Source organism: Grus americana, chromosome 14, assembly GCF_028858705.1.
Source record: "Grus americana isolate bGruAme1 chromosome 14, bGruAme1.mat, whole genome shotgun sequence".
NCBI classification, from domain to species: domain Eukaryota; kingdom Metazoa; phylum Chordata; class Aves; order Gruiformes; family Gruidae; genus Grus; species Grus americana.
In genome coordinates this window covers 20,421,753-20,445,141 of record NC_072865.1, presented here as the reverse complement: position 1 = coordinate 20,445,141, position 23,389 = coordinate 20,421,753, and the positions used below count along the sequence as shown (strand labels likewise).

Sequence of the window (23,389 nt, the reverse complement as noted above, 5' to 3'; positions counted from 1 at the left end):
CTGTTTAGTAGCTTTGTCAGCGACACAGACAGTGGGATCGAGTGCGGCCTCAGCACATTTGCAGATGGTGTCTAGTTGAATATGTCCCTCCTCATTGTAGGGGGAAGTTGAAGTAGATAACCTTTAAAGGTCACTTCCCAGACCATTCTATGATTCCATGATTCCATGATTTCATCATTCCATCATTCCATCATTCCATTCCATTGTTCTATCAATCATTCTGTCATTCTGTGATTCTATGCAGCAATGCGGTGGGCAGGACTTGTCAGAGCGACTATCCCGAATGCGTGCATGACCCCTGCTTCTGTAAGTACTGTTAGGGATGATCGCCAGCCGGGGCTTCAGCAGACGCTGTTGTCTGAGCAGGAGTGTGAAGCCGGCAACGCGGAGGGCCGCTTCGCAGCGCCAGAGCGCTGCAGTTGCTGCCTGTGGCTGCGAGTGTCGCTGTTGGCTCACGATGGGCCGACGGGCGGGAGGTGACCGCTGGAGCAACGGCGAGCCGGCGAGCGAGCCGCGGGGCTGCAGGATCCGAGCCACAAGCAGTGCGGTGGGACCGAGCCGAGCCCAGCCGAGCCGAGCTGGGCTGCTCGGGGGAAGGCTGGGCAGGAGGAGCGCGGCGACAGCGGTGACCCGCAGGCCGGCTCCGGTGGGCGGAGGGGCGAGCGGGCAGGTGCTGCCGGGCTTTGCAATGGCGGAGAGAGGAGGGCGCCGGGGCCGGCGTGAGCGATCCCTGCTGTGGTGCGTGCTGGTGGCGGCGTGGGAGGCGGCGTGGGGGCAGCTGCGCTACTCGCTTCCCGAGGAGATGCCGAAGGGCTCGTTCGTGGGCGACGTGGCCAAGGACCTGGGGCTCGACCTGCCGGCGCTCCGCGATCGAGGCGCCTTCGTTGTTGACAAAGGTAGGACGCAGTACTTTTTTTTGGATTTGCAAAACGGCCACTTATCTATCAAGGAGCGGGTGGACAGAGAAGAAATATGCGCCGCTGCTGCTACATGTGTTATAAATTTTGAGATTCTTGTAAAAAATCCAATGAAACTTTACAAAGGGGAGGTACAAGTACAAGATATTAATGATAATTCTCCCAGTTTCCCAGAGAGGAAAAGCGTCTTAGAAATCAGCGAGTATACCCCACCAGGCACGCGTTTCCCATTGGAGAAAGCTCAAGATCCCGACATAGGAGTGAACTCTTTACAGAATTATGAGTGTAGCGAGACCCATTATTTCACCTTGGACGTGAAGAATGGAGATGATGGTGTGAAATATCCGGAATTAATATTGCAGCGATCTTTGGATCGAGAAGAGCAGGCTGCTCATAATTTGACCCTGACGGCCACAGACAACGGAAGTCCTATGAAATCGGGATCGACAACAATCCAAATCATTGTGTTAGATGGAAACGACAATGCTCCGGAATTTACTCAGTCTGTGTATAAGGTGACCGTGAGAGAAGACATGGCCGTGGGAAGTCGAGTGTTGCAGGTGACAGCGACTGACAGAGACGAGGGGCCAAACGCCGAGGTGAAGTACTCGTTCTTTAAAATCCCGGAGCAGTTCGACAAGACTTTTAAGCTGGATCCTGAAAGTGGAGAAATCGAGATAAAAGAAAAGCTGAATTTCGAGGAACAGACATTTTACGAATTGCACGTGCAAGCCCGGGACGCGGGCGGACTCTCGTCGCACAGCAAGGTTCTTATCAAGGTAGCTGACGTGAACAACCACATCCCCGAGATTGTCATCACGTCAGTATTCAGTTCGGTCCCAGAAGATACACCGCTGGGGACTGTCATCGCAATTTTCAATGTCCAAGACAGGGACTCGGGGGCGAACGGCGAGGTGCGGTGCAGCATCGCGGAGCGGCTGCCGTTCCGTCTGGAGAAGACCTTTGATAATTATTACAGCGTGGTGACGGCCGAGGAGTTGGACCGTGAGAAGGTGTCGGAGTACAACGTGACGGTGCGGGCGGCGGACGGCGGGTCGCCGTCGCTGTGGAGCAGCGCGGTGCTGGCGCTGCGGGTGCTGGACGTGAACGACAACGCGCCGGTGTTCGCGGAGGCGCGCTACAGCGCCCGGCTGCCCGAGAACAACGCGGCGGGCGCGCTGGTGCTGACGGTGCGGGCGGCGGACGCGGACTGGGGTCAGAACGCGCGCGTGCGGTACCGGCTGTCGGAGGGGCGCGTGCGGGGCGCGCCGCTCTCGTCCTACGTGTCGGTGCAGGCGGAGACGGGCGCGCTGTACGCGCTGCGCTCCTTCGACTACGAGGAGGTGCGCGAGGTGGGGCTGTGGGTGCGGGCGGAGGACGGCGGGGCGCCGGCGCTGAGCAGCAACGTGTCGGTGCGGCTCGTGATCGTGGACGAGAACGACAACGCGCCGCAGGTGCTGTACCCGCCGCCGGGCGCGGGCTGGGCGGGCGTGGAGCTGGCGCCGCGCTCGGCCGAGCCCGGGGCGCTGGTGGCCAAGGTGGTGGCGGTGGACGCGGACGCGGGGCAGAACGCGTGGCTGTCGTACGAGCTGGCCAAGGCGCCGGAGCCGGGGCTGTTCCGCGTGGGGCTGCACAGCGGCGAGGTGCGCACGGCGCGCTTCCCGCTGGCCCGCGACGCGGCGCGGCAGAGCCTGGTGGTGGTGGTGAAGGACCACGGGCGGCCGGCGCTGTCGGCCACGGCCACGCTGACGGTGGTGCTGGCCGAGAGCGTGGCCGAGCTGCTGTCGGAGCTGGGCAGCGCGGCGGCGGCGCCGGGCGAGCCGGCCGGCAGCCTGACGCGGTGGCTGGTGGTGGCCGTGGCCGCCGTGTCCTGCCTCTTCCTCGCCTTCCTGCTGCTGCTGCTGGCGCTGCGCCTGCGGCGCTGGCGCCGCTCGCAGCTGCTGGCGGCGGGCAGCGGCGCCTTGCGCGGCGTCCCGGCCTCGCACTTCGTGGGCATCGACGGCGTCCGCGCCTTCCTGCACTCCTACTCGCACGAGGTGTCGCTCACCGCCGACTCGCGCAAGAGCCAGCTCCGCTTGTCGGGCGGCAGCTGCTGCGATACCCTCCCGGCCCGGGCACCGGTTGAGGTTCCGGGTGATCTCATCCCTACGGGAGATCACGTTGACGAGAACGGTCGCCAAGTTTCCTTTCAGGTGCGTTGATTTTTTTAACCTTATTTGCGTACGCAGTGCTTAGTGTTCTTACGGTAGCCGGAGACATTTCAAAGTGCGTGGTTTGCAGTCTTGGAAATCATGTTTTACGATGGTCACCAGCGCCTGAATGTCTCTTCCTCAACTGAGTCTGCTGTATGTGTTTTATGTGCCATGTTCTCTACCGGCTGGGCTGAGCTGAGCTCACCGTATCTAGCTTTCTCTAAGTCTGGAAGGTTCCGTTGCATGTTTAACTGCACAAGGAAATTTCAGTCTCTAGGTCTTCCTCTGACACTTCCTGGAAACTGTTTAATTCCTAGTTCCCAGAATTTCGTTGCCGTCCCCTGTATTTTGGGCAACCTTGTAGCCTAAAACCCAACATCTCTGAAGTCTCAGGTTACTCTGAAATCACCTTCAACAAAAGAATTTATCAATCCCACTTAAGGACACTCAAAGTTCTACTAATAGGTTTGTATTAGATGATGAACAATTCCTCTGATACCCCATCGAGGTTTTTTTCCCACTACTGGGCTCCATTACTTTGGATCGGATCCTTTGGATCCTTTGGATCCGACAGAAATTTAATTGTCCGTTAGTGGCACATAAAAATGACTGCTTTCAAGTTGAGAGAAAATTACACTGTAAGGTTCCCGGTGAAGGTCCACACAGATTTTTTGTGCTGATCCTAGATCTTGCCGAAATATTGTGACTTTGTACTGGTGCTTTTGTGTGTGGTGGGAATGTAAGCTGAGACATAACCTTATGCTCCATATGAACTAACCTTACTGTCGTTAATCCTCTCTGCTGCCATCCATCAGGCAAACTCACATGCGATATGCATGTGGGAAGAAAATGTTTCCCTCTCCGATGCAGGCTGGTTCTTAGCTGCGTCCTCCTGGGATTTAACTATGCTGTGTCCCGGAGGTTCGTGTACAAGGGGGGAGAGAAAATCCTGGAACTGGAGACATCGATTAACACAGCAATTTAAAAGGGTACTGCGGTGTGTGAAGATGCATGAAAAGGTGTGTCTGGGTTGTGATAGGCGATTCTCACCATATAGGAGGCAGCGAATTGACCCCGACATGGTTCAGCAGAGTCCCCTGGTCCCTATATAAATATCCACATCCTTCTCTCGACCTCAAACAGAGATGCTCATATGCTTGCTACCTCTTGACTCCTGAAACACCACAAAGTCAAAATAACTTCTCGTTCTGATGGGTTATTAATTTGCTGCCATAAGTTGTGTATAGGTGCAGCTGGAGGAAAAAATTATTCTCCACTGGATAAATGACCAGAGTTAGCAGGAAAATACATTTTCTAACGACACCTTACTGAGAAGGGGAGGAGGTATTTTCATTAGCATCTACAGAGACTCAGCGTTGGTGTATATTCGAGAGCTACTCCACCGGGTAGGTAATGTGGAGAGTTTTCTAACCTTTCCTTGTCTTCTGCATAAGACTGTAAGAGAGACGAGGTTTTAATGTACAGGTGAGATACAACGGCTTTTCGTGAGGGATCTACCTTTTTTTCCTTGGTTTGTTCAAGCAAAGATAACCGCCGTCGGCATTTGCCAGAAAATATTCTTAAGGTTTGAGACCTGTTGCAGTTATAGCCGGCAGAGGAGGTGAGGACGTGGTTTCTCAGAGACAGACAAAAGAGATTCCGAGTTGGATGTATGGCACTGATACGATGATGCTGGGTTTTGAATGTCGAAAGACATGGGATCTGGTAGGTCTGGTGTGACTGCTGTGGTTTTCTCATTGCCTGGGATTCCCGGTTTTGCTTCTCCACCAGCGATCACCGTTCAAAGTGGGAAAGCTGAGTGACAGCTCGGGATCTTCCAGCTATCGAAAATAATCCATCTACAAGCAGTGCTTCAGCGTTCGTCTCGTCCTGCCGTTTCTCTCACGGTGATGAGGAGATGGCGGGAACACGCCAGCACCTCACCCTACTACAGACCAGTAAGATCACTGGGGTCAGAGACAGAAATCCTGCCCCACATTCTCCGAGAAATGGGGGAGGATTTGTCCTGCAGAAGACTTGCAAGTGCAAGGAATTCAGACAATGGGAATTCCTAGATGCACTGTTTCAGCACAGATACAAGATTACTGTTTCCCGCTACTGACATCTGTATTTTCCAGCCAGCGTGGGAGTGCGATCTACTGGCGTGCACAGCAAGACCTTCCGGCTGTTTTCTCCCTCTCGGACGCTGCGGTTCTCAGACACGGACTCAGGGTGTCACTGTTCGCCAAGGCGGAGAAGCGGCTCCGCCGACGGCTCCTCCCCGGCCCTGGCGCCCGCGCAGTGCCGCTCCGCAGAGCAGAGAGAAGAGCAGCAACTGCCCGACTCAGCCCGTCCTCCGACCGGCACCAGGGATTTCATATATTTATTTCTCTCAGGTACTGATTCAGCTGCTCGGAAAGCCTAATTTATAATCGTCTGCAGAAATACGCTTCAGCAAAACAGAGAATGGAGGTCGAACCGGCAGCTCAGGGCCGGGCAGCCGCCGGGCGGATCGTGCTGTTGTCCGTGCTGCTGCTGGTGTGCTGCCGGGCGGCGCCGGAGCGGATCCGCTACGCCATCCCCGAGGAGCTGGGCAGAGGCTCGCTGGTGGGGCCGCTGGCGCGGGACCTGGGGCTGAGCCCGGCCAACTTGCCCGCACGCAAGCTGCGGATAGTGTCTGGTGATGAAAAGCAATACTTCACTCTCGGGGAAGATAATACAAATCTGCGGGTAAAGGAAGGGATAGACCGAGAGGGCATCTGCGGGGCCGTGTCGCCCTGTGTCCTCAGTTTCGAGGCAGTCGTGGAAAACCCTTTCAATATATTTCATGTCAGCGTTACTATCCAGGATATCAATGACAATGCGCCGCATTTTGACAGAGAATTTGTTGCCATAGAAATGATCGAATCCACTCCTCCTGGGGCCAGGTTCCCACTGGGCAGTGGCAGAGATCCCGACATTGGGGTGAACTCATTACAAAACTACTTAATTACCCCCAACCCGCTCTTCTCCCTTGTAGTGAGGGAGAGTCCTGATGGAACGAAGCAGCCAGAATTAGTGTTGGAGAAAAGCTTAGATCGAGAAAACCAGAGAAATCACCATTTGATACTGACGGCAGTGGATGGAGGGGATCCAGTCCGATCGGGGACGGCCCAGATAAAGATTACCGTGACCGACGCAAATGACAACCCGCCGGTATTCACCAAAGAGATCTACAAGGTTCAACTGCTGGAAAATCTGCCAGAGGGCTCCTTAGCTTTTCAGGTGAAAGCTACTGACGCCGACGAAGGTACAAATGCAGAAATTACCTACTCCTTCAGTGACATCGCAAACAGTGCTCGCCAGCTCTACACTCTGGACTCCAGGACAGGAGAAGTGAAGGTTACAGGGCCCTTAGATTATGAAGAAGGAAAATATTACGAAGCAAGTGTTGAAGGCAAGGACGGCGGCGGACTGAGTGCGCATGCCAAAGTGCAAATAGACATTCTAGACGTGAATGACAATGCGCCAACGCTTTCCCTCCTGCCTATCTTGAACCCGATACCGGAAGACTCGGGCCCAACAACAGTTATAGCTGTGATCAATGTCCGTGACAGAGACTCGGGGGATAATGGAGAAGTGAGCTGCGACATCGACGGCAATTTGCCTTTCAGACTAGAACCGTCATCAGAGAACACCTATAAACTCATAGTAGCCAGTGCGTTGGACAGAGAAAAGGTCTCCGCTTACAATATCACCATCACTGCGAGGGACCGGGGCATCCCGGCGCTGTCGAGCCGCACGGCGCTGGTGCTGGAGGTGTCGGACGTGAACGACAACGCGCCGGTGTTCGAGGAGGCCGCCTACAGCGCCTACGTGGCGGAGAACAACGCGGCGGGCGCGGCGGTGCTGCGCGTGCGCGCGCGGGACGCGGACGCGGGCGCGAACGGGCGCGTGAGCTACTGGCTGGCGGGCGGCAGCGCGGGCGCGGCGCCGTACGTGTCGGTGGAGGCGCGGAGCGGCGCGGTGTACGCGCAGCGCTCCTTCGACTACGAGCAGTGCCGCGAGTTCGCGGTGGCGGTGCGGGCGCAGGACGGCGGGGCGCCGGCGCGGAGCTCGACGGCGACGGTGCGCGTCTTCGTGCTGGACCGCAACGACAACGCGCCGCGGGTGCTGTGGCCGGCGGCGGGCGCGGGAGCGGGGGCGGGGGCGGGGGCGGGAGCGGCGGGGGCGGCGCCGGTCCCGGCCGCGGCGCCGTTCGAGGTGGTGCCGCGGTCGGCCGAGGCCGGGTACCTGGTGGCCAAGGTGGTGGCGGTGGACGCGGACGCGGGGCGCAACGCGTGGCTGTCGTACGAGCTGGTGCAGGCGCCGGAGCCGGCGCTGTTCCGCGTGGGGCTGCACAGCGGCGAGGTGCGCACGGCGCGGGCCGTGTCGGAGAGGGACGCGGCGAAGCAGCGGCTGGTGGCCGTGGTGAAGGACCACGGGCAGCCGGCGCTGTCGGCCACGGCCACGCTGCACGTGGTGCTGGCCGAGAGCTTGCAGGAGGCGCTGCCGGAGCTGAGCGAGCGGGCGGCGGGCGCCGACTCGCCGGCGGAGCTGCAGTTCTACCTGGTGCTGGCGCTGGCGCTGCTCTCCGCCCTCTTCCTGCTGAGCGTGGCGCTGGCCGTGCTGGCGCGGGTGCGCCGGGCCGGGCCGCCCGCCGTGCTGCGCTGCCTGGGCGCGCAGCGCTTCTCCGTGGCCGGCGCCGCCTTCCCGGCCGACTTCTGCGAGGGCACCTTGCCCTACTCCTACAACCTGTGCGTGGCGCCGGGACGCGCCGTCGCCGAGGCCGCTTGGCTGCCGCCGCCGCCGCCGCTGCCCAGCCTGCCCGCGGAGGAGCTTGTCGGCGGGGAGCCCTGCGGGAAGCGGAGCCCGAGCAGCAGCGCCGGCGCGGGAGAGCCGCCCGCCGACGCCGACGCACCGCAGGTCTGTAAGCCCGCGCGGTCCTTGTCCCTGAGCCTTTCCCAACCTCACGCCGAGGCTGCTGCGCTGTGCTGCGCTGCGCTGCGGGGTCTTCCTGCGGCTGCTGGGGCAGTTACTGCCGGCCTCTCTTTCCACGAACGAATGACACACTCCTGCGCCGTGTCCTTCTTGGCAGCAGGCTCAGTGGAGAGGTTCTTGCCATCCAGCTTGTGCTGCAGAAAATGCTACAGGTATGCTGTAGCTCCTAGATAGAACGAGTTCTTCTGATGCTGGACGTTCACAAGCCAAAAAACCCCCCAACAAACTGAACCAAAAGCCCCACATTTTTTCCTTTTGCACTCTGAGCAGGCATTTAGTGATGGCACTTTTTTGGTTCATCACGCCTTCGGGTTCACCTAAGTTGTTTTCTTTACAAGGCGTGTGCTGTGTAAGATGGTATGTGGATCCTTTCTGTGCCGAATGAGTTCCTTGGGCCTTTGTGAACCTCCGTCCTTCTCCTCCTGGGTTTCCCGGGTGCTGTGGCTGATCCGTGTATCCGCGAAGCAATGAAAGAAGGAAGAGGGTAACCCCGTCCCCTTCCGGGCAGGCAGTAGGCGCCGGGACTTTCGGGTTCATCGGGGGGGACTAGGAAGCTCGTTTTGTCTGAAATGTTGCTAACGGTGAAGGCGGATCCTTACTGCCTAGAGTGTGATCCGCTAACTCTACGTGACGGGGTCGCTGGGTCTTGCTGTGTCTGCTGGGGCGGTTACTGCCGATCTCTGTTTCCACGAACGAATGAAATAACCCTGTGCCGTGCCCTTCTTGGCATGTGCAAACGGGCGTCATCAGCGGTCACCCGCGTAGGCTCAGTGGAGAGGTTCTCGCCATTCCACTTGTGCTGCAGAAAATGGTACAAGTGTGATGAAGCTCTGCTTGACGTTTTGTGTTGGTTCATTTTAATGTTTTTAATTTTAATTGACGAGATCTGGAAAATGGGGTTGACGCTCGGTGTTGGAGATTTTTCCTGAGTGCTTTTTCCCAAGGCGATGTACTTGCAGCTGGGCGACGGCTGAGGAATGCCCCGTTGGTTAATGCTGTTTCAGTGTTGCACTCCCAAAGGAAACGTGCGTGTGGCTCCATGAATGGAGAAGTTACAGACTGTTGTTCTGCCTCTCCATCTGTCGAGGGCAGGCTGCTGCAGAAATGGAAGTACTACGGAGGCCGAGCCGTATTTCCCAGGCATTCTTTCTCGGAGTGATGTGTGCAGTTATTTCACTTTTTTTTGTTCCGTTATTGTTTTACTCTTCTTGACTTGTCTTTTTACGCAAGGGTTAATCCGTAGAATAGTATCTCCCCCCCCGGGGAAAACACAACACAACACACACACCCCGCCCAAACCAACCCAAAACCAAGAAGCAAACAAAAAACCCCCCCAAATGACCTCCATCGGTGTTTGTATTTCAGAGCCTGTTTTCTTTTTGGTATACCCCTTCCCCCAAGAGTTTTACTTCGTTGCGTCCGCCAGTTTACAAGGAGTTTACAAGGAGTGATCTCTTCCCATCCTGAGAACACATCTCAAACCAAGAACGAAATACGCAAAATGACAACAGTTAGTCACTTGGATAAAGTCAATTTGCACATTTACAAATGGTCCGCATAGTTTAGAGTGTGCAGTAGTACTTGTCTCTCGCTGACCTACAGTATTTTGTTGAAAAGATGTCCTACACACATGAAGATTAAGGAATCAGATGAATACTTTACTAACTAATCACTTTTTCCTGAGGCGATAGACTTGCACCTCGGTGATGGCTGAGCAAAGCCCCGTTGAGTGATGATGTTTCGGTGTTGGACTCCCAAAGGAAACGTGCGTGTGACTCCATGAATGGAGAAATTACAGACTGTTGATCCTCCGCCTCTGCCGTGTGCCCTCCCATCTCTCGAGGAAAGGCTGCTGCAGAAATAGGGGCACTAGCGAAGCTGACTAATATTTTCCAGGCATTCTTTCTCGAGTGATTTGTGCAGATATTTCTCTCTTTTTTTTTGTTCCCTCTTTTTTTACCTTTCCCAATCTGTCTTTTTCTGGAAGGGTTAGCCCGTAGAAAGTGAAATTTAAAAAAAAAAAACCCCAAACACAACAACAACAAAAAACCCCACCCCCACCCCGCCATGAAACACAAAACCAAAGCAATTCGCATTTTGTATTTCAGAGTTTTCTTTTTTTGTATCCCCCATTTCCCTAAGAGTTGTTCTCGTGAAGAATTTTCCCTATGCTGCTTTTTATTCTGTAATGATACCCTGACAGAGAGTGTGTGTGCATCAAGAGTTACTCTGGAATGGAGCAGTAAGTCCTCATGGTAAGCAAGGCCTGTAGTGTGTGTAAGGGTACAAGGACAAATTGCGAATTCCTCAGTGGTTGAGGAAAGGGGAGAAATGGAGGCTGCTTCAGAGCGGGCTCCGGTGTGCAGGGGAGAAGCGGCAAGTCGAGAAGGAAGAGCAGTCCCTGAGGAGGAGGACTCCTTTTGAGGGGGGGATCTCCATTGCTGCCTTGTGCTATGGTTCGGGGTTTGGGAAACTGATGTGGCTGGTGGCGTTCGAGTATGAGGCTGTTCTCATCTGCAGAAAGGGTGAGGGAAATGTCAGTGAAGCACTCGGAAACCAGTGCAATTCGTGGTGGAAATACTGCTGTTGGAGTAGTGGGATAAGACTCGGCAGCGCTGGGTGCCTGCAGTGCCGGGAGGAGGCTGCGGGCGCCGCTGTTGACCGAGGAGGAGCGAGAGGAAGGCCGGAGCGCTGCAGGCAGCCCCGCCCGCTGCGGCCCGACTCGCTGGCTGGCTGGCTGGCTGTGTGGGCGTCCGGGCGGTCTGCGAGCGTCCCCGCGGTGCGGAGCCGTGCTGCAGCGAGGCGGAGGGGCCGTCGGCAGCGGCCGGCAGCGACGACACGGAGCCGGAGAAAGACCCGGAGCCGGCTCGTCGGTGGGCGGTGGAGCGGTGCCGGCGGTGAGGCGGCGGCGATGTGGGCTGCGTGGAGACGGTGGGGCCGGCGTGAGCGATCCCTGCTGTGGTGCGTGCTGGTGGCGGCGTGGGAGGCGGCGTGGGGGCAGCTGCGCTACTCGCTTCCCGAGGAGATGCCGAAGGGCTCGTTCGTGGGCGACGTGGCCAAGGACCTGGGGCTCGACCTGCCGGCGCTCCGGCACCGCGGCGTCCGCATCGTAGGCAGAGGTCGGACGCAGTATTTCGCTCTGCACGGGAAGACGGGGCATTTAGTGACGGCGGAGAGGATAGACAGAGAGCAGCTGTGCCGGCTGGTGGAGAAATGCGTGCTGCGATGTGAGGTGATAGTAGAGGGGGAAATGCAGGTTCACGGAATCGAAGTGGAAATCATGGACATTAACGACAACGCCCCCAGCTTCCGAGAACCTGAAAAAGAACTGAGAATGAGCGAGACGACAGCCCCGGGTTGGCGGTTTCCCCTGGCCGAGGCTCTCGACCCGGACGCGGGATCGAATTCCGCGCGGAGGTACGAGCTGAGCGGCGACGAGCACTTCTCGCTGGCCGTGCAGGCGGGCCCCGGCGGGGAGCAGCGTCCCGAGCTGGTGCTGGCGAAGGCGCTGGACCGGGAGGAGGCGGCGTTTCACGAGCTGGTGCTGAGGGCGAGCGACGGCGGCGAGCCGTCGCGGACGGGCACGGCGCGGATCCGCGTGGTCGTGCTGGACGCGAACGACAACGCGCCCGTGTTCAGCCAGGCGGAGTACGCGCTGCGTGTGCCGGAGGACGTGCCCGTGGGCTCCGTCCTCGTCACCCTCACGGCCACCGACGCCGACGAGGGGATGAACGGGCACGTGAAATACTCCCTGAAGAAAACTAAGGACACGGCATCGGACAGATTTCAGGTTGATGCAGAGACGGGAGTGATCACGCTCTTGCAGAGTCTAGACTTCGAAGAAGGCGACTCCTACGAATTGGAGATGCAGGCAGAGGATGGCGGCGGCCTTTACGACACGGCAAAGGTCGCGATCACGGTGACAGACGTCAACGACAACGTGCCCGAACTAACAGTGACTTCTCAGCTGAACGCGATCTCGGAGGACGCCCCGTCGGGGACGGTGGTGGCCCTGCTGCACGTGCAGGACCGGGACTCGGGGGCGAACGGCGAGGTGCGGTGCAGCATCGCGGAGCGGCTGCCGTTCCGTCTGGAGAAGACCTTTGAGGACTACTACCGCGTGGTGACGGCCGAGGAGTTGGACCGTGAGAAGGTGTCGGAGTACAACGTGACGGTGCGGGCGGCGGACGGCGGGTCGCCGTCGCTGTGGAGCAGCGCGGTGCTGGCGCTGCGGGTGCTGGACGTGAACGACAACGCGCCGGTGTTCGCGGAGGCGCGCTACAGCGCCCGGCTGCCCGAGAACAACGCGGCGGGCGCGCTGGTGCTGACGGTGCGGGCGGCGGACGCGGACTGGGGTCAGAACGCGCGCGTGCGGTACCGGCTGTCGGAGGGGCGCGTGCGGGGCGCGCCGCTCTCGTCCTACGTGTCGGTGCAGGCGGAGACGGGCGCGCTGTACGCGCTGCGCTCCTTCGACTACGAGGAGGTGCGCGAGGTGGGGCTGTGGGTGCGGGCGGAGGACGGCGGGGCGCCGGCGCTGAGCAGCAACGTGTCGGTGCGGCTCGTGATCGTGGACGAGAACGACAACGCGCCGCAGGTGCTGTACCCGCCGCCGGCGCCGGCGCCGGGCGCGGGCTGGGCGGGCGTGGAGCTGGCGCCGCGCTCGGCCGAGCCCGGGGCGCTGGTGGCCAAGGTGGTGGCGGTGGACGCGGACGCGGGGCAGAACGCGTGGCTGTCGTACGAGCTGGCCAAGGCGACGGAGCCGGGGCTGTTCCGCGTGGGGCTGCACAGCGGCGAGGTGCGCACGGCGCGCTTCCCGCTGGCCCGCGACGCGGCGCGGCAGAGCCTGGTGGTGGTGGTGAAGGACCACGGGCGGCCGGCGCTGTCGGCCACGGCCACGCTGACGGTGGTGCTGGCCGAGAGCGTGGCCGAGCTGCTGTCGGAGCTGGGCAGCGCGGCGGCGGCGCCGGGCGAGCCGGCCGGCAGCCTGACGCGGTGGCTGGTGGTGGCCGTGGCCGCCGTGTCCTGCCTCTTCCTCGCCTTCCTGCTGCTGCTGCTGGCGCTGCGCCTGCGGCGCTGGCGCCGCTCGCAGCTGCTGGCGGCGGGCAGCGGCGCCTTGCGCGGCGTCCCGGCCTCGCACTTCGTGGGCATCGACGGCGTCCGCGCCTTCCTGCACTCCTACTCGCACGAGGTGTCGCTCACCGCCGACTCGCGCAAGAGCCAGCTCCGCTTGTCGGGCGGCAGCTGCTGCGACACCCTCCCGGCCCGGCCGCCGCCCGCCGAGCCCGCGCCGCTGCTCGGGGAGGACCCTGCCGGCGCCCGCCGCGCCGACCCCGCCGCTGCCCCGGTGAGTTCCTCTGACCGCGCTTGCTCCGCGACGCTTGCCTCCGCTGCTCCTCCGCCCTTTCCCCCGCTCCGTCTCCTGCGAAGCTTCGCTCAGCAGCGCGCTCTGTGCTGCCGCCTCTTGCTCGCGGGCGGTGAACGTGGGAGTGGGGGAGGCAGCCGGAGCGTGGGGCTGCCCTGGGCTGGGGTTTCGTTCCAGCGGGGCTCTAGGGGTTTGTCGCGCGTCAGCCGGTGGCTCATTTTGTCCCCTGACGGCGGTAATTCCGCTTTTCCTGCCGGTATGAGCTCTTCGGAGCGGATGTGGCGCCTGATTAGCACGCGGGAGGCAGCAGCAGCGTGGGATATGTTCCCGACGGCGCAGGTGCTGGAGTGGGGGGCGAGTGTCTTGAAACGGAGCGTGAAAGGCCCCGTGCCTAACTGAGCTGCTCGTCGTTTCTAGTCTTCTCAGCTCTTCTATTTCTCCACGATAACGTGGTGATAACGAGTTCGGGAGGGGTCGATTGCAGGTGCGGGGCAAGATTTAAGGAGGGGGAGACTGCCCCTGCGCAAATGTTCACTGACCCAGCCTTTTCTGGAGGACGGCTTCTCTTTTCTTTCTTCTTAGAGCCTCGATGTTATTTTCGCAGAAGACTGGTGAGCAGACATGCGTATCTTCCTTTAGCAGGGAGATGTGAAGGGTTCTGTATGAAGCCCGTGGTGTGATGGTGGTGTGGGTTGAAGACAACCGTTTGATGACACGTGCTTGTAAATTTTGAGGGTCGAAGAACATGATGGAAGTTGTGAAAAGTTGGAGAGGAGAATCTGGGGCTCTGTGCGTGAGGAGGTGCTGAAGGACCCAAGAGCTATGCTTTGCCCCTTTCCCTGTTCAGTGTCCAGCTGTAGTATCATGCAATGTGAGTTTCTTCTTCCCAAAGAAGTTTGGCTCGAAGAGGTGTTCTTCCTTCTGTACTGGGAGCCCTGGAGGGTCTTCCCGTGTGTTTGCAGGTTGTTGTCAATACTTAACAAACAGCCTAATTAAGTACTCGAGGATAAAGGCCATAATGAGATCTTTGGGAAGAGCAAATTGTGTATTCACTACCATCTAAACACCTTCATTATGCACCTTCTCTAAGTGTCTTCATCCAGAAGGCTATGTTCTGATCCTTTCCTTTCTGCAGCTGCTAACTTCTTGCCTTGCTCGTTGGAATGATCCGAAGGTGGGCCTTGTTTTCTCATAATGTACTGAGCACCAAATTTGTTATGTTTCCTTGACTGTCCCGTACGTGCCTTTTGTGTCTAGAGGTGTAAAGAGGAAGACTTCCATAGACGTATTTCCTTAAAAAGTTACTGGAGGAAATGCTCTTGCTTGTCACAGGCACATGGTGAGAAGTCAAGAATTACCCATAGTGAGGAGAAGTTACCAGTGCAAATTTTCATTCCATGGAGTCTGTTTGCAAATGATGATGATCATTAACAACTATGCGAGCTGTGAAGTGTTTGAGGAGAGTCTTGGGGGTGGCAGTTCTTGAGCATAGAGCTACATTTTGCATTAAGATTTAAGCGTGATGTATCTTCCAGGTTGCCCCTGTGTTGAAGCAGGATGATGGTGTCTTTGAGTTGATACTTTGACGACTGAGTGTTTGTTGGGGCTGCATGTGGCTTCTGTGCTTCAATGTAATTCAATATATATTTTTATATATAATTCAAATGTATTTCAAAATATATTGAATATGTATTTCTTCAAAATAGTGTTATGAAAATCATGTTATGAGCATGCATCCTTGCTGTGATCCTTGTTGTCAGGTAAGGAGCAGTGGTGTGTGCAACTTTTTCTTTCAACGGTGCCTGTCTGCAAAGGTAGCTTTTGTGTTGTGTGATGTTTGGGCAGGGGGACAAATTCTGTGTGTCCAGAGACAGAAAAAGTTTGCTGTGGTGTGATGTGAAATGTCTGAAAGATGTAAAGACGGTGTAAAAGCTCAGTTGATGCTTGTTGTTGAGGAACTGTGGCTATGGCCTGTGGTGTGATTTTCTGCGTGATGCTCCTGTCGACTTTTTACCAACTAGACACTCTTCCTGTGTACCGACTGCAGTTGACATAAGCTGAAATGTTAAGCTATGATTCCCTTACTTCTGCAGGTTTCCTCTTCTTGCCTTCTTCAGGGTTTTTTTTTTTTTTTGTGGCCATTTGGGTTTTTTTTGGTGTGGGTTTTTTTGTTTGTTTGTTTGGTTGATTGGTTTTGTTCTGGTTAAAAGCTGGGCCTCATTCTGGCTGGTAACTCTTGCAATAGCTGCCAAGTCAATATATCTCTGTTTCCCTAAAATATTACTGAATGAAATGCTCTTTCACCTGTGTGTCATAGAGCCAAATTATTGGATGTTGTCTGCAGTGGAACTAAAGGCTGTGAATACAGAGGAAGGAGGATAAGACACTGGCTTCCAACCAGGAAAATACGTGCATCAATGTGGTTTTGGCTGAGCAATGGTTTGATTTCATGCCTGGTTAAGTTAATCACGGTGAAGTTGACCATGAGCCAAAAAGGCCAATGGTGTCCTGGGGTGCATTAAGAAGAGCGTGGCCATCAGGTTGAGGGAGGTTATCCTCCCCCTCTACTCTCTACCCTAATGAGGCCACGTCTGGAGTTCTGTGTCCAGTTCTGGGCTCCCCTGTTAAAGAAAGTCAGGGAACTACTGGAGAGAGTCCAGCGGAGGGCTTTGAGGATGATGAGGGGAGTGGAGCATCTCTCGTATGAGGAAAGGCTGAGAGAGCTGGGTCTGTTTAGCCTGGAGAAGAGAAGACTGAGAGGGTATCTCATCAACGCTTAGAAGTATCTAAAGGGTGGATGTCTAGAGAACGGGGCCAGGTTCATTTCAGTGGTGTACCCAGTGACAGCACAAGGGGCAATGGGCACAAACGGAACCACAGGAAGTTCCATGTGAACATGAGAATAAACTTCTTCACTCTGAGGGTGGCAGAGCACTGGGACAGGCTGCCCAGAGAGGCTGTGGAGTGTTGCTTTCTGGAGATGGTCAAAACCTGCTTGGACACGATCCTGTGCAACCTGCCTTAGGTGAACCTGCTGTAGCAGTGGGGTTGGACTAGATGATCTGCAGAGGACCCTTCCAAGCCCTACCACTCGGTGATTCAGTGATTCTTTGGTTCTGGTGGCAAGGCCTGTGCCATTCATGCTGTGACCCTGGATTCCCTGTCCTCAAAGTCAGGGAATGACAGTCCTCCAATCAGAAAGTGTTTGCACAATAAATGTGCATGTAGAATGATGGCGCATGGGTACGGTAGAACGGCTCCTGATTCCTGTGTGAAAGCTCCTTTATCTATCTCTGTCTCCCTGTAAGATTGTGAGATTGTGATGCAGAGTTTCTTCATAGCTGTAATTACACTTGCTTTCAGGCCTTTCTTTCCTGGAAGGTCACGTTTCCTTTTCCCCACTTCTGGCTATTGCTTTTGCATTTGAAACTGTGCACGGTTTTTTGCAGCAAATACTTACTTTAACCACATAAGAAAGGATTTTAGGTGTGAGGAAAATGAATCGGAACCTAAAAGAGAATCTGTTGTAATTTCCCAGAAGACTTAGCTTGAGAACGAGGCCGTGACAGGGTGTTTACACTTTCGACTTGATATCTGTGGCAGATGAGCAGGGGCCACATATTAGAAAAATTGCTGACAGCTGTTGACTATTTCTTCAAATGAAACCCCCTAGGGTTCAGACCAGAGCAAGACTTTAGGGCTGTACTTGGGAGGATCTTCCTGTGTGTTTGCAGGTTGTCCTCAATTCTCCACAAACAGCTTAATTAAGTACTTAGGACAAAGGCCATAATGGGAGCTCTGGGAAGAGCCAGGTGTGTATTCATGACCTACTAAACACCTTAATTATGCACGTACTCTAAGTGCCTTCATCCAGAAGGCTATGTTCTGATCCCTTCCTTTCTGCAGCTGTTAACTTCTTGTCTTGCTGCCTGGAATGATCTGAAGGTGGGTCCTTGTCTCTGACGTTGTCTTGAGCACCAAATCTGTCACATCTGAATGTCCCATATGTGCCTTTCGTGTTTGGAGCTGTAAAGAGGAAGACTTCCATAGATGTGTTTCCTTAAAAAGGTACTGGAGGAAGTGCTCTTGCTTGTCACAGGCACGTGGTGAGAAGTCAAGCATTACCCGTGGTGGTGAGAAGTTGCCTATGCAACTTTTCTTTGCATGGAGCCTGTCTGCAAATGATGATGATCATTGACAGCCATGCTGTGAAGTGTTTGAGGAGAGTCTTGGAGGTGCTGTGTGTGTGAGGAGGTACAGGTGGAGATATGGTATGTGTTTTGTGAATTCCCAGGGTTCATTGCTGGACTTGATCAAATGAAGGTGTTTTATTTCTGGAGATCCCACTGCTCAGATTCCAAGTGACCAAGCTGTGGGTTCATCAGATTACTACTTTCCTGCTGCATGATGTTTCCCATGGATGGCAGTTACTGTGCATTGACGTGCAATTTATGTTAAGATTTGCACATGATTTGTCTTCCAAGTTGCCGAGGTGCTGAAGTAGAATGGTGGTGTCTTTGAGTTGGTACTATGATGACTGGGTCTTTATCAGGGCTGCATATCACTTATGCACTTGAGAGCATATTTCTTCAAAACAGTATTATGAAAACAATGTTATGAGCAGAGAAATGTCTGCCTGCATCCACGCTGTGATCCTTGTTGTCAGGTAAGGAGCAGTGGTGTGTGCAACTTTTCCTTCAGTGGTGCCTGTCTGCAAAGGTAGCTTTTGTGTTGTGTGATGTTTGGGCAGGGTGACAAATTCTGTCTGTCCAGAGGCAGAAAAAGTTTGCTGTGGTGTGATGTGAAATGTCTAAAAAAATGTAAAGATGGTGTGAAAGTTCAGTTGGTCTTAGTTATTGGGTGAGGCCCACCGTTGTGTTTCCCTGCATTTTCCTCTCCTTTACTGTCCCAAGACTTGACTTTGAGGAAGCATGGCTAAGGTGTGAACTTCTGCATGAGGCTCTTGTGGACCTTTTTACCAACCAGACATCCTTCTTGTGTACCGACTGCAGTTGACATAAGCTGAAATGTTCAGCTATGTTTCCCTCAGTTTGGTAGGTTTCCCCTTCATGCCTTGTGGTTTTTTGGGTGGTTCTTTGTCATGGCCCAAAGCTGGGCCTCATTCTGGCCACACTTACAACTGCTGCCAAGACAATGACTTTGATGTATCCCTTTTTCCCTAAAATGTTGCTGAATGAAAAGCTCTTTCACATGTGTCTGACATATAGCCAAAATATTGGATGTCGTCCGTGGTGGAATGAGGGCTGTGAGTGCAGAGGAAGGCGGGTGAGACACTGGCTTCCAACCAGGAAAATACGTGCGTCAATGTGTTTTTGGCTGAGCAATGGTTTAATTTCATGCCTGGTTAATTAACCATGGTGAAGTTACCCATGAGCCAGCAGTGTGCCCTCGTGGCCAATGGTGTCCTGGGGTTCATTAAGAAGAGTGTGGCCAGCAGATCGAGGGAGGTTAATTTCCCAGAAGACTTAGCTTGAGAATGAGGCCCGTGATAAGGTGTTTACGCTTATGGCTTCATATTTGTGGCAGATAAGCAGGCCTGATATTGGAAAAATGGCTGAGACCTGTTGACTCTTTCTTCAAATGAAACCCCCTATGGTGCAGTCCAGAGTAAGACTTTAGGGCCACACTTGCAGCGTGAGATATGAATGACTTCCAGGTGCTCTCTGGGATGAATTTCCACACGTGCAGTGAAGAGCAAGAAGACTTCCCGGTGACTTTCTCTGACAAGACTCTGTCTTATAATGCTTCTTGCCTTGCTTGTCTGATTCACGGCCTTGGGTTTTTTTCTTTACCAGGTCCCATACGGATGTCGGTTTACTTGTAATTGTCAGCATAGCTTTGTTTAGCAATGTGTCGTGTGTTAGTGCCTCTTGCTCTTGCTAGAGTGAGTGGGAAAGGCAGGAGATGTGAGGGTATCTTTGTGTTCTGTTATCGTTGCGGGGAGGAACAGATGTGAACATGACCTCAGTAGAAGTCACATCTCTGTGGAAGAGTGCGTGTGATAAAAGAGGGGAGGAGATTTCCCCTAAACCATGAGTTTGATGAAGCCGTTCTCTGTTGGGTGACCACTCCTCTGGCTGTTTATCCTTTGTGAGCTTTGGAATCCTTCTTTTTCTTGTCAGAATGTTGGTGAGGAGACAGATGTACCTCCCTTGCTGGTGTGGGTGTACTGCATCATGCTCTCCTGATAGAAGGAAGGCAAAGCTTTGTTCAGCAACGTGCTGTGTGCTGGTGCCTCTTGCTCCCGGGAGGTGAACGTGGGATTGTGGCTCAGCCTTGCAGTGTGTGTGGGTGGCAGGAGAAGTGAGGCTACTTTTTTTATCATGTCATAACTGTGTTACACACTCTTCACTGTCCCAGTCTCTCCTGGATAACGGCTCCTCTTTTACTTTTACAACCTGTGTGTTTCTTCTCTGAAGTGTAGCCAAGAGATAACGTAGCTTCATTTTAGCACAGAGCTCTAAAGATGTGTTACGTGAGGTCTGTGGGTGATGCTGGTGCATGTTGAAGAGTAGTGGTCTGGGCAACCGGCCCTTTGATGACAAATGCTTGCGAATTGTATATGGGAGAAAGAACACCATGGAAATTGTGAGGGGTTGGTGATGTGAGTCCTGGCAGGTGTTTGTGAGGGGCTGTTAAAGGACACATCTCTCCATGGTTTGCTGCTTTCCCTGTCCCGCTGTAGTGGTATTGTGCCATGGAGTTCCTTCTTCTGAAGTAAGTTTGGGCTAAGAGAGGTCACTGCAGCTGCATTGGGAGCCCTGGGAGGTTCCTCCTGATTGTTTGCAAGCTGTCATGATGTTTTTAACAAACAGCTTACTTCTGTACTGATGGCAAGTGCCATAATGGGAGCTTTGGGAGGAGGCAATGATGTTTTTGTTCCCGACTACTAAATACCTGAATTATGTACCTTCTCTAAGTGCCTTAATCTAGAAGGACATGTTCTGATCCTTTCCATTCTGCAGGTGTTAACTCCTTGCCTTGCTCGTTGGAATGATCTGAAGGTGGGCCTTTATTTTCTGATAAAGTGTGGAAGTTCACATCCGTTACATTTGTCTGACTATGCCGTACATGAAGATCATTGCACAGAAGTTGTCTGTGTAACTTACTTTCTATGGAGCCTATCTGCAAATGATGAAGATCGTTGACAACCATGATATTAGGAAGAACATGACAAGCATGACAACCTCCGAAGTGTTTGAGGAGAGTCTTGGGGTGCCGTGTGTGCGGAGGTACTGGTGAAGACATGGCAGGTGTTCTGTGAATTCCCAGGGTTCTTTGCTGGACTACATCCAATGAGCCTGATGATGTTTTATATTTGGATGTTGTGAGTCCATCAGTTTGCTTTCCTATCGCATGACGTTCTCTGTGAGTGGTAGTTAAAGTCTTGCCTTTCTTGTCATGATGAGGTAAAGGTGGGCAACTGTGTGTCTGAAAATATGTGCAAAAAATGTCCTCTGCCGCATTGTTCTGCAAGGAATAGCCATGGCAGTGCAAACCTGACTCAGGGGAACTATTTCTAGTAGTTACTGCCTGAAACGTCAGTTTTCCATCTATATGTCCTGGTAAGACTGCGATGTAGAGTTTCATCCTGTTTGTATTTAGTTTTTCCCAGGCTCGACCAATCTTCAGATGTCATTAATGACTCTTGCTAATATGAAGTAACTGCTGAGGCTTTGTTGGTATATAAAATTGGTGGGAATGTAGAGGATAGGAGAGTATTTTTGTCAGGAATTTCTGGCTTTGGGGCTTGTTATTTGAAGCATGTGTGAGGAAGCTACTGATTTTATACACTGTCATGTCTGATATGGCTTTTCCTGTGAATGGTAGTTATTTGGTGTAGATGTAAACCTTGCATTAACAGTGGCAGAGTCACATATCTTCCAAATTGCCCATGTGCGTGATGGTGTCTTTGAGCTGATACTGGTAACTGAGTCTATAACCGAGCCGCGTGTTGCTTCTGCCCTTTAGAACACTTTATGTTCCTTCAACTGAGTGTGATGAGCAGAGACGTCTGTATGCATGCATCCATGTGTGACCCTTGTTGTCTGTAAGGAGAAGTTCTGAGCATACTATTTCTTTCAGCGATGTCTGCCTGCAAATTTAGCTTTCCTGTTGCGTGATGCTTGGGCAGGGTGAAGCATTGTGTCTGCACCGAGAGAGGGCAGGTGGAAGAGTTTGCTGTGGTGTAGTTTGAAATGTCTAAAAGGTTCAGTTTCTCCCAGTTGTTGTATGGGTCCCACAGTTGTGGTCCTGTGCATTTTCCTTTTCTTATTATCCAAAGAAATCAATCTGGGAACTGTGGCTATGGCCCTTTTGTGCAAATTCCGGTGTGATCCTCCAGTGTACTTTTCACCAACTAGATACTCTTCTTGTGTAGCTACTACAGGTGAGATAATCTGAAATGTTAAGCTATGATGCCTTCACTTCTGTGGGTTTCACATTCCTTTTGCCATTCTTCTCAGGTTCAAAACCTGGGCCTCATTTTGGCTGATAGCCCTTAAAAGTAGAGATCAATTAAAATCATCAGGCTGGGGGAGCACTGTCCATATGTACCTTGGAGGTGTACATCTTCCAAGAGAAAGACTTGCTTCTGTTTCCCTAAAATTCCTCCTGTGGCTGATGCATGGGCAAAAGTTGGGTGTTGTCTTTGGTTCAACTATAGGCTGTGAAAGGAGAGCAAGGAGGGTGAGAGGCTGGCTGCCAACCAGGAAAAGAGGTGGGTCAATGTGGTTTTGGCTGGGCAACGGTTTGCTGGCATGCCGTATGCCAAGGCCTCGGCCATTTATGTTATCATCCTAGCTTTGCTGTTCAGAAAGGCCATGGTAATCCTCAGATAATAAAGTAGTTGAGCATAAGTGTGTACCTAGAAGGATGATGCATTGTTAGGACAGCTTATAATTCCTCTGTGAAACCTGTGGTATTCCCCTCTTATCTCCCTGGAATGTTGAGGTGCAGAGTTTCTTGACAGTTGTACTGACACTTTCTTTCAGGCCTTTTGTTCCTGTGAGGTTGTTGTCCCTTTTCGCCATTTCTGGATAGTGCTTTTGCGTTTGAAACTGTGAGTGTTGTTTTGCAGCAAATACTTACTTCCACCACCTGAAGACAGGACTCTAGGTGTGAGGAAAATGAAGCAAAATCTAAACCAGAATCTCTTGTATTTTCTCTTAGCTTGAGCAGGAAGCCCATGATGAGCATTTTTTAATGTTCATGGAGATAAACAGGCCATAGAGTAGAAAAAAAACCAGATGAGAGCTGATGAATATTTCAAAAAATGAAACCCCCTACCATGTAGTGCAGAGTAAGGTTTAAAGTCACACTTGTAGCTTGGGACCTGAATGACTTCCAGGTGCTCTGGGCAATGAATTTCAATGTCCACAGTGAAGAGCGAGACATCCTCACAGTGATGTTCCATTGACAATTTTTTCTCCTTTGAGGCTTCTTGTGTTGCTTGTCTGGGTTTTTTTGTTTGTTTTGATTTTTTTTTTTTCCTTTTCCTGGTCTCCTCTGTATGTTCTATTTGCAAGGAGGTTGCAAATGTTGTGCGTTAGTGCCTCTTGCTGGTAGGAGAAGAAGGCAGGAGATGTGCGGGTACATTTGTGTCATACTTTTGGTAGGGAGGGTAGATGAAAGCATGATTATAGTAGAAGTTGCATCTCTGTGGAGCAGTGTGTGTGATAGAAGAGGGGAGGAGATTCCCCCGAAGTTGATGGCTTGATGACCCCTTCTCTGTTGGATGACTGCTTCTCTTTAATTTTGGTTGTTTAGCATTCGTATGCTTTTGAATCCTCCTTTCTCTTTTCAGAACGTTGGTGAGCAGTGATTGTACTGCATTATCGTCCCATGATATGTTTTTACTAATTATGAGAAGATCAGAA

General features: G+C 53.5%; 3 protein-coding genes across 3 annotated transcripts in view; all 3 read left to right on the top strand.

Annotated features, from left to right (window-relative positions):
* Positions 1-548: 548 nt before the first annotated feature.
* Positions 549-23,389, top strand: part of LOC129212957 (protocadherin gamma-C5-like) — a 160,703-nt gene continuing 137,862 nt past the window's right edge. The window contains exon 1 of the mRNA XM_054842205.1: positions 549-3,109. Within this exon, the coding sequence (XP_054698180.1) occupies positions 689-3,109 (2,421 nt within the window). The 5' untranslated portion in view covers positions 549-688. The remainder of the gene's footprint in view (positions 3,110-23,389) is intronic.
* Positions 5,453-8,302, top strand: LOC129212973 (protocadherin gamma-B1-like). Its single transcript, XM_054842239.1, has one exon. The coding sequence runs from the start codon at positions 5,576-5,578 to the stop codon at positions 8,300-8,302; it is 2,727 nt and encodes a 908-aa protein (XP_054698214.1). The 5' UTR covers positions 5,453-5,575.
* On the top strand, positions 10,477-15,101 carry LOC129212959 (protocadherin gamma-A10-like). Its single transcript, XM_054842209.1, has 2 exons — positions 10,477-13,472; positions 14,130-15,101. The coding sequence occupies exons 1-2, from the start codon at positions 10,605-10,607 to the stop codon at positions 14,154-14,156; spliced, it is 2,895 nt and encodes a 964-aa protein (XP_054698184.1). The 5' UTR covers positions 10,477-10,604; the 3' UTR covers positions 14,157-15,101.

Excerpts from the sequence above, each read along its gene's own strand:
- LOC129212973 (XM_054842239.1), top strand. The coding sequence starts at position 5,576 with ATGGAGGTCGAACCGGCAGCTCAGGGCCGGGCAGCCGCCGGGCGGATC.
- LOC129212959 (XM_054842209.1), top strand. The coding sequence starts at position 10,605 with ATGTGGCTGGTGGCGTTCGAGTATGAGGCTGTTCTCATCTGCAGAAAG. Across the intron at positions 13,473-14,129 it reads CCGACCCCGCCGCTGCCCCG|CAGGGAGATGTGAAGGGTTC; the intron begins GTGAGTTCCTCT and ends ATCTTCCTTTAG.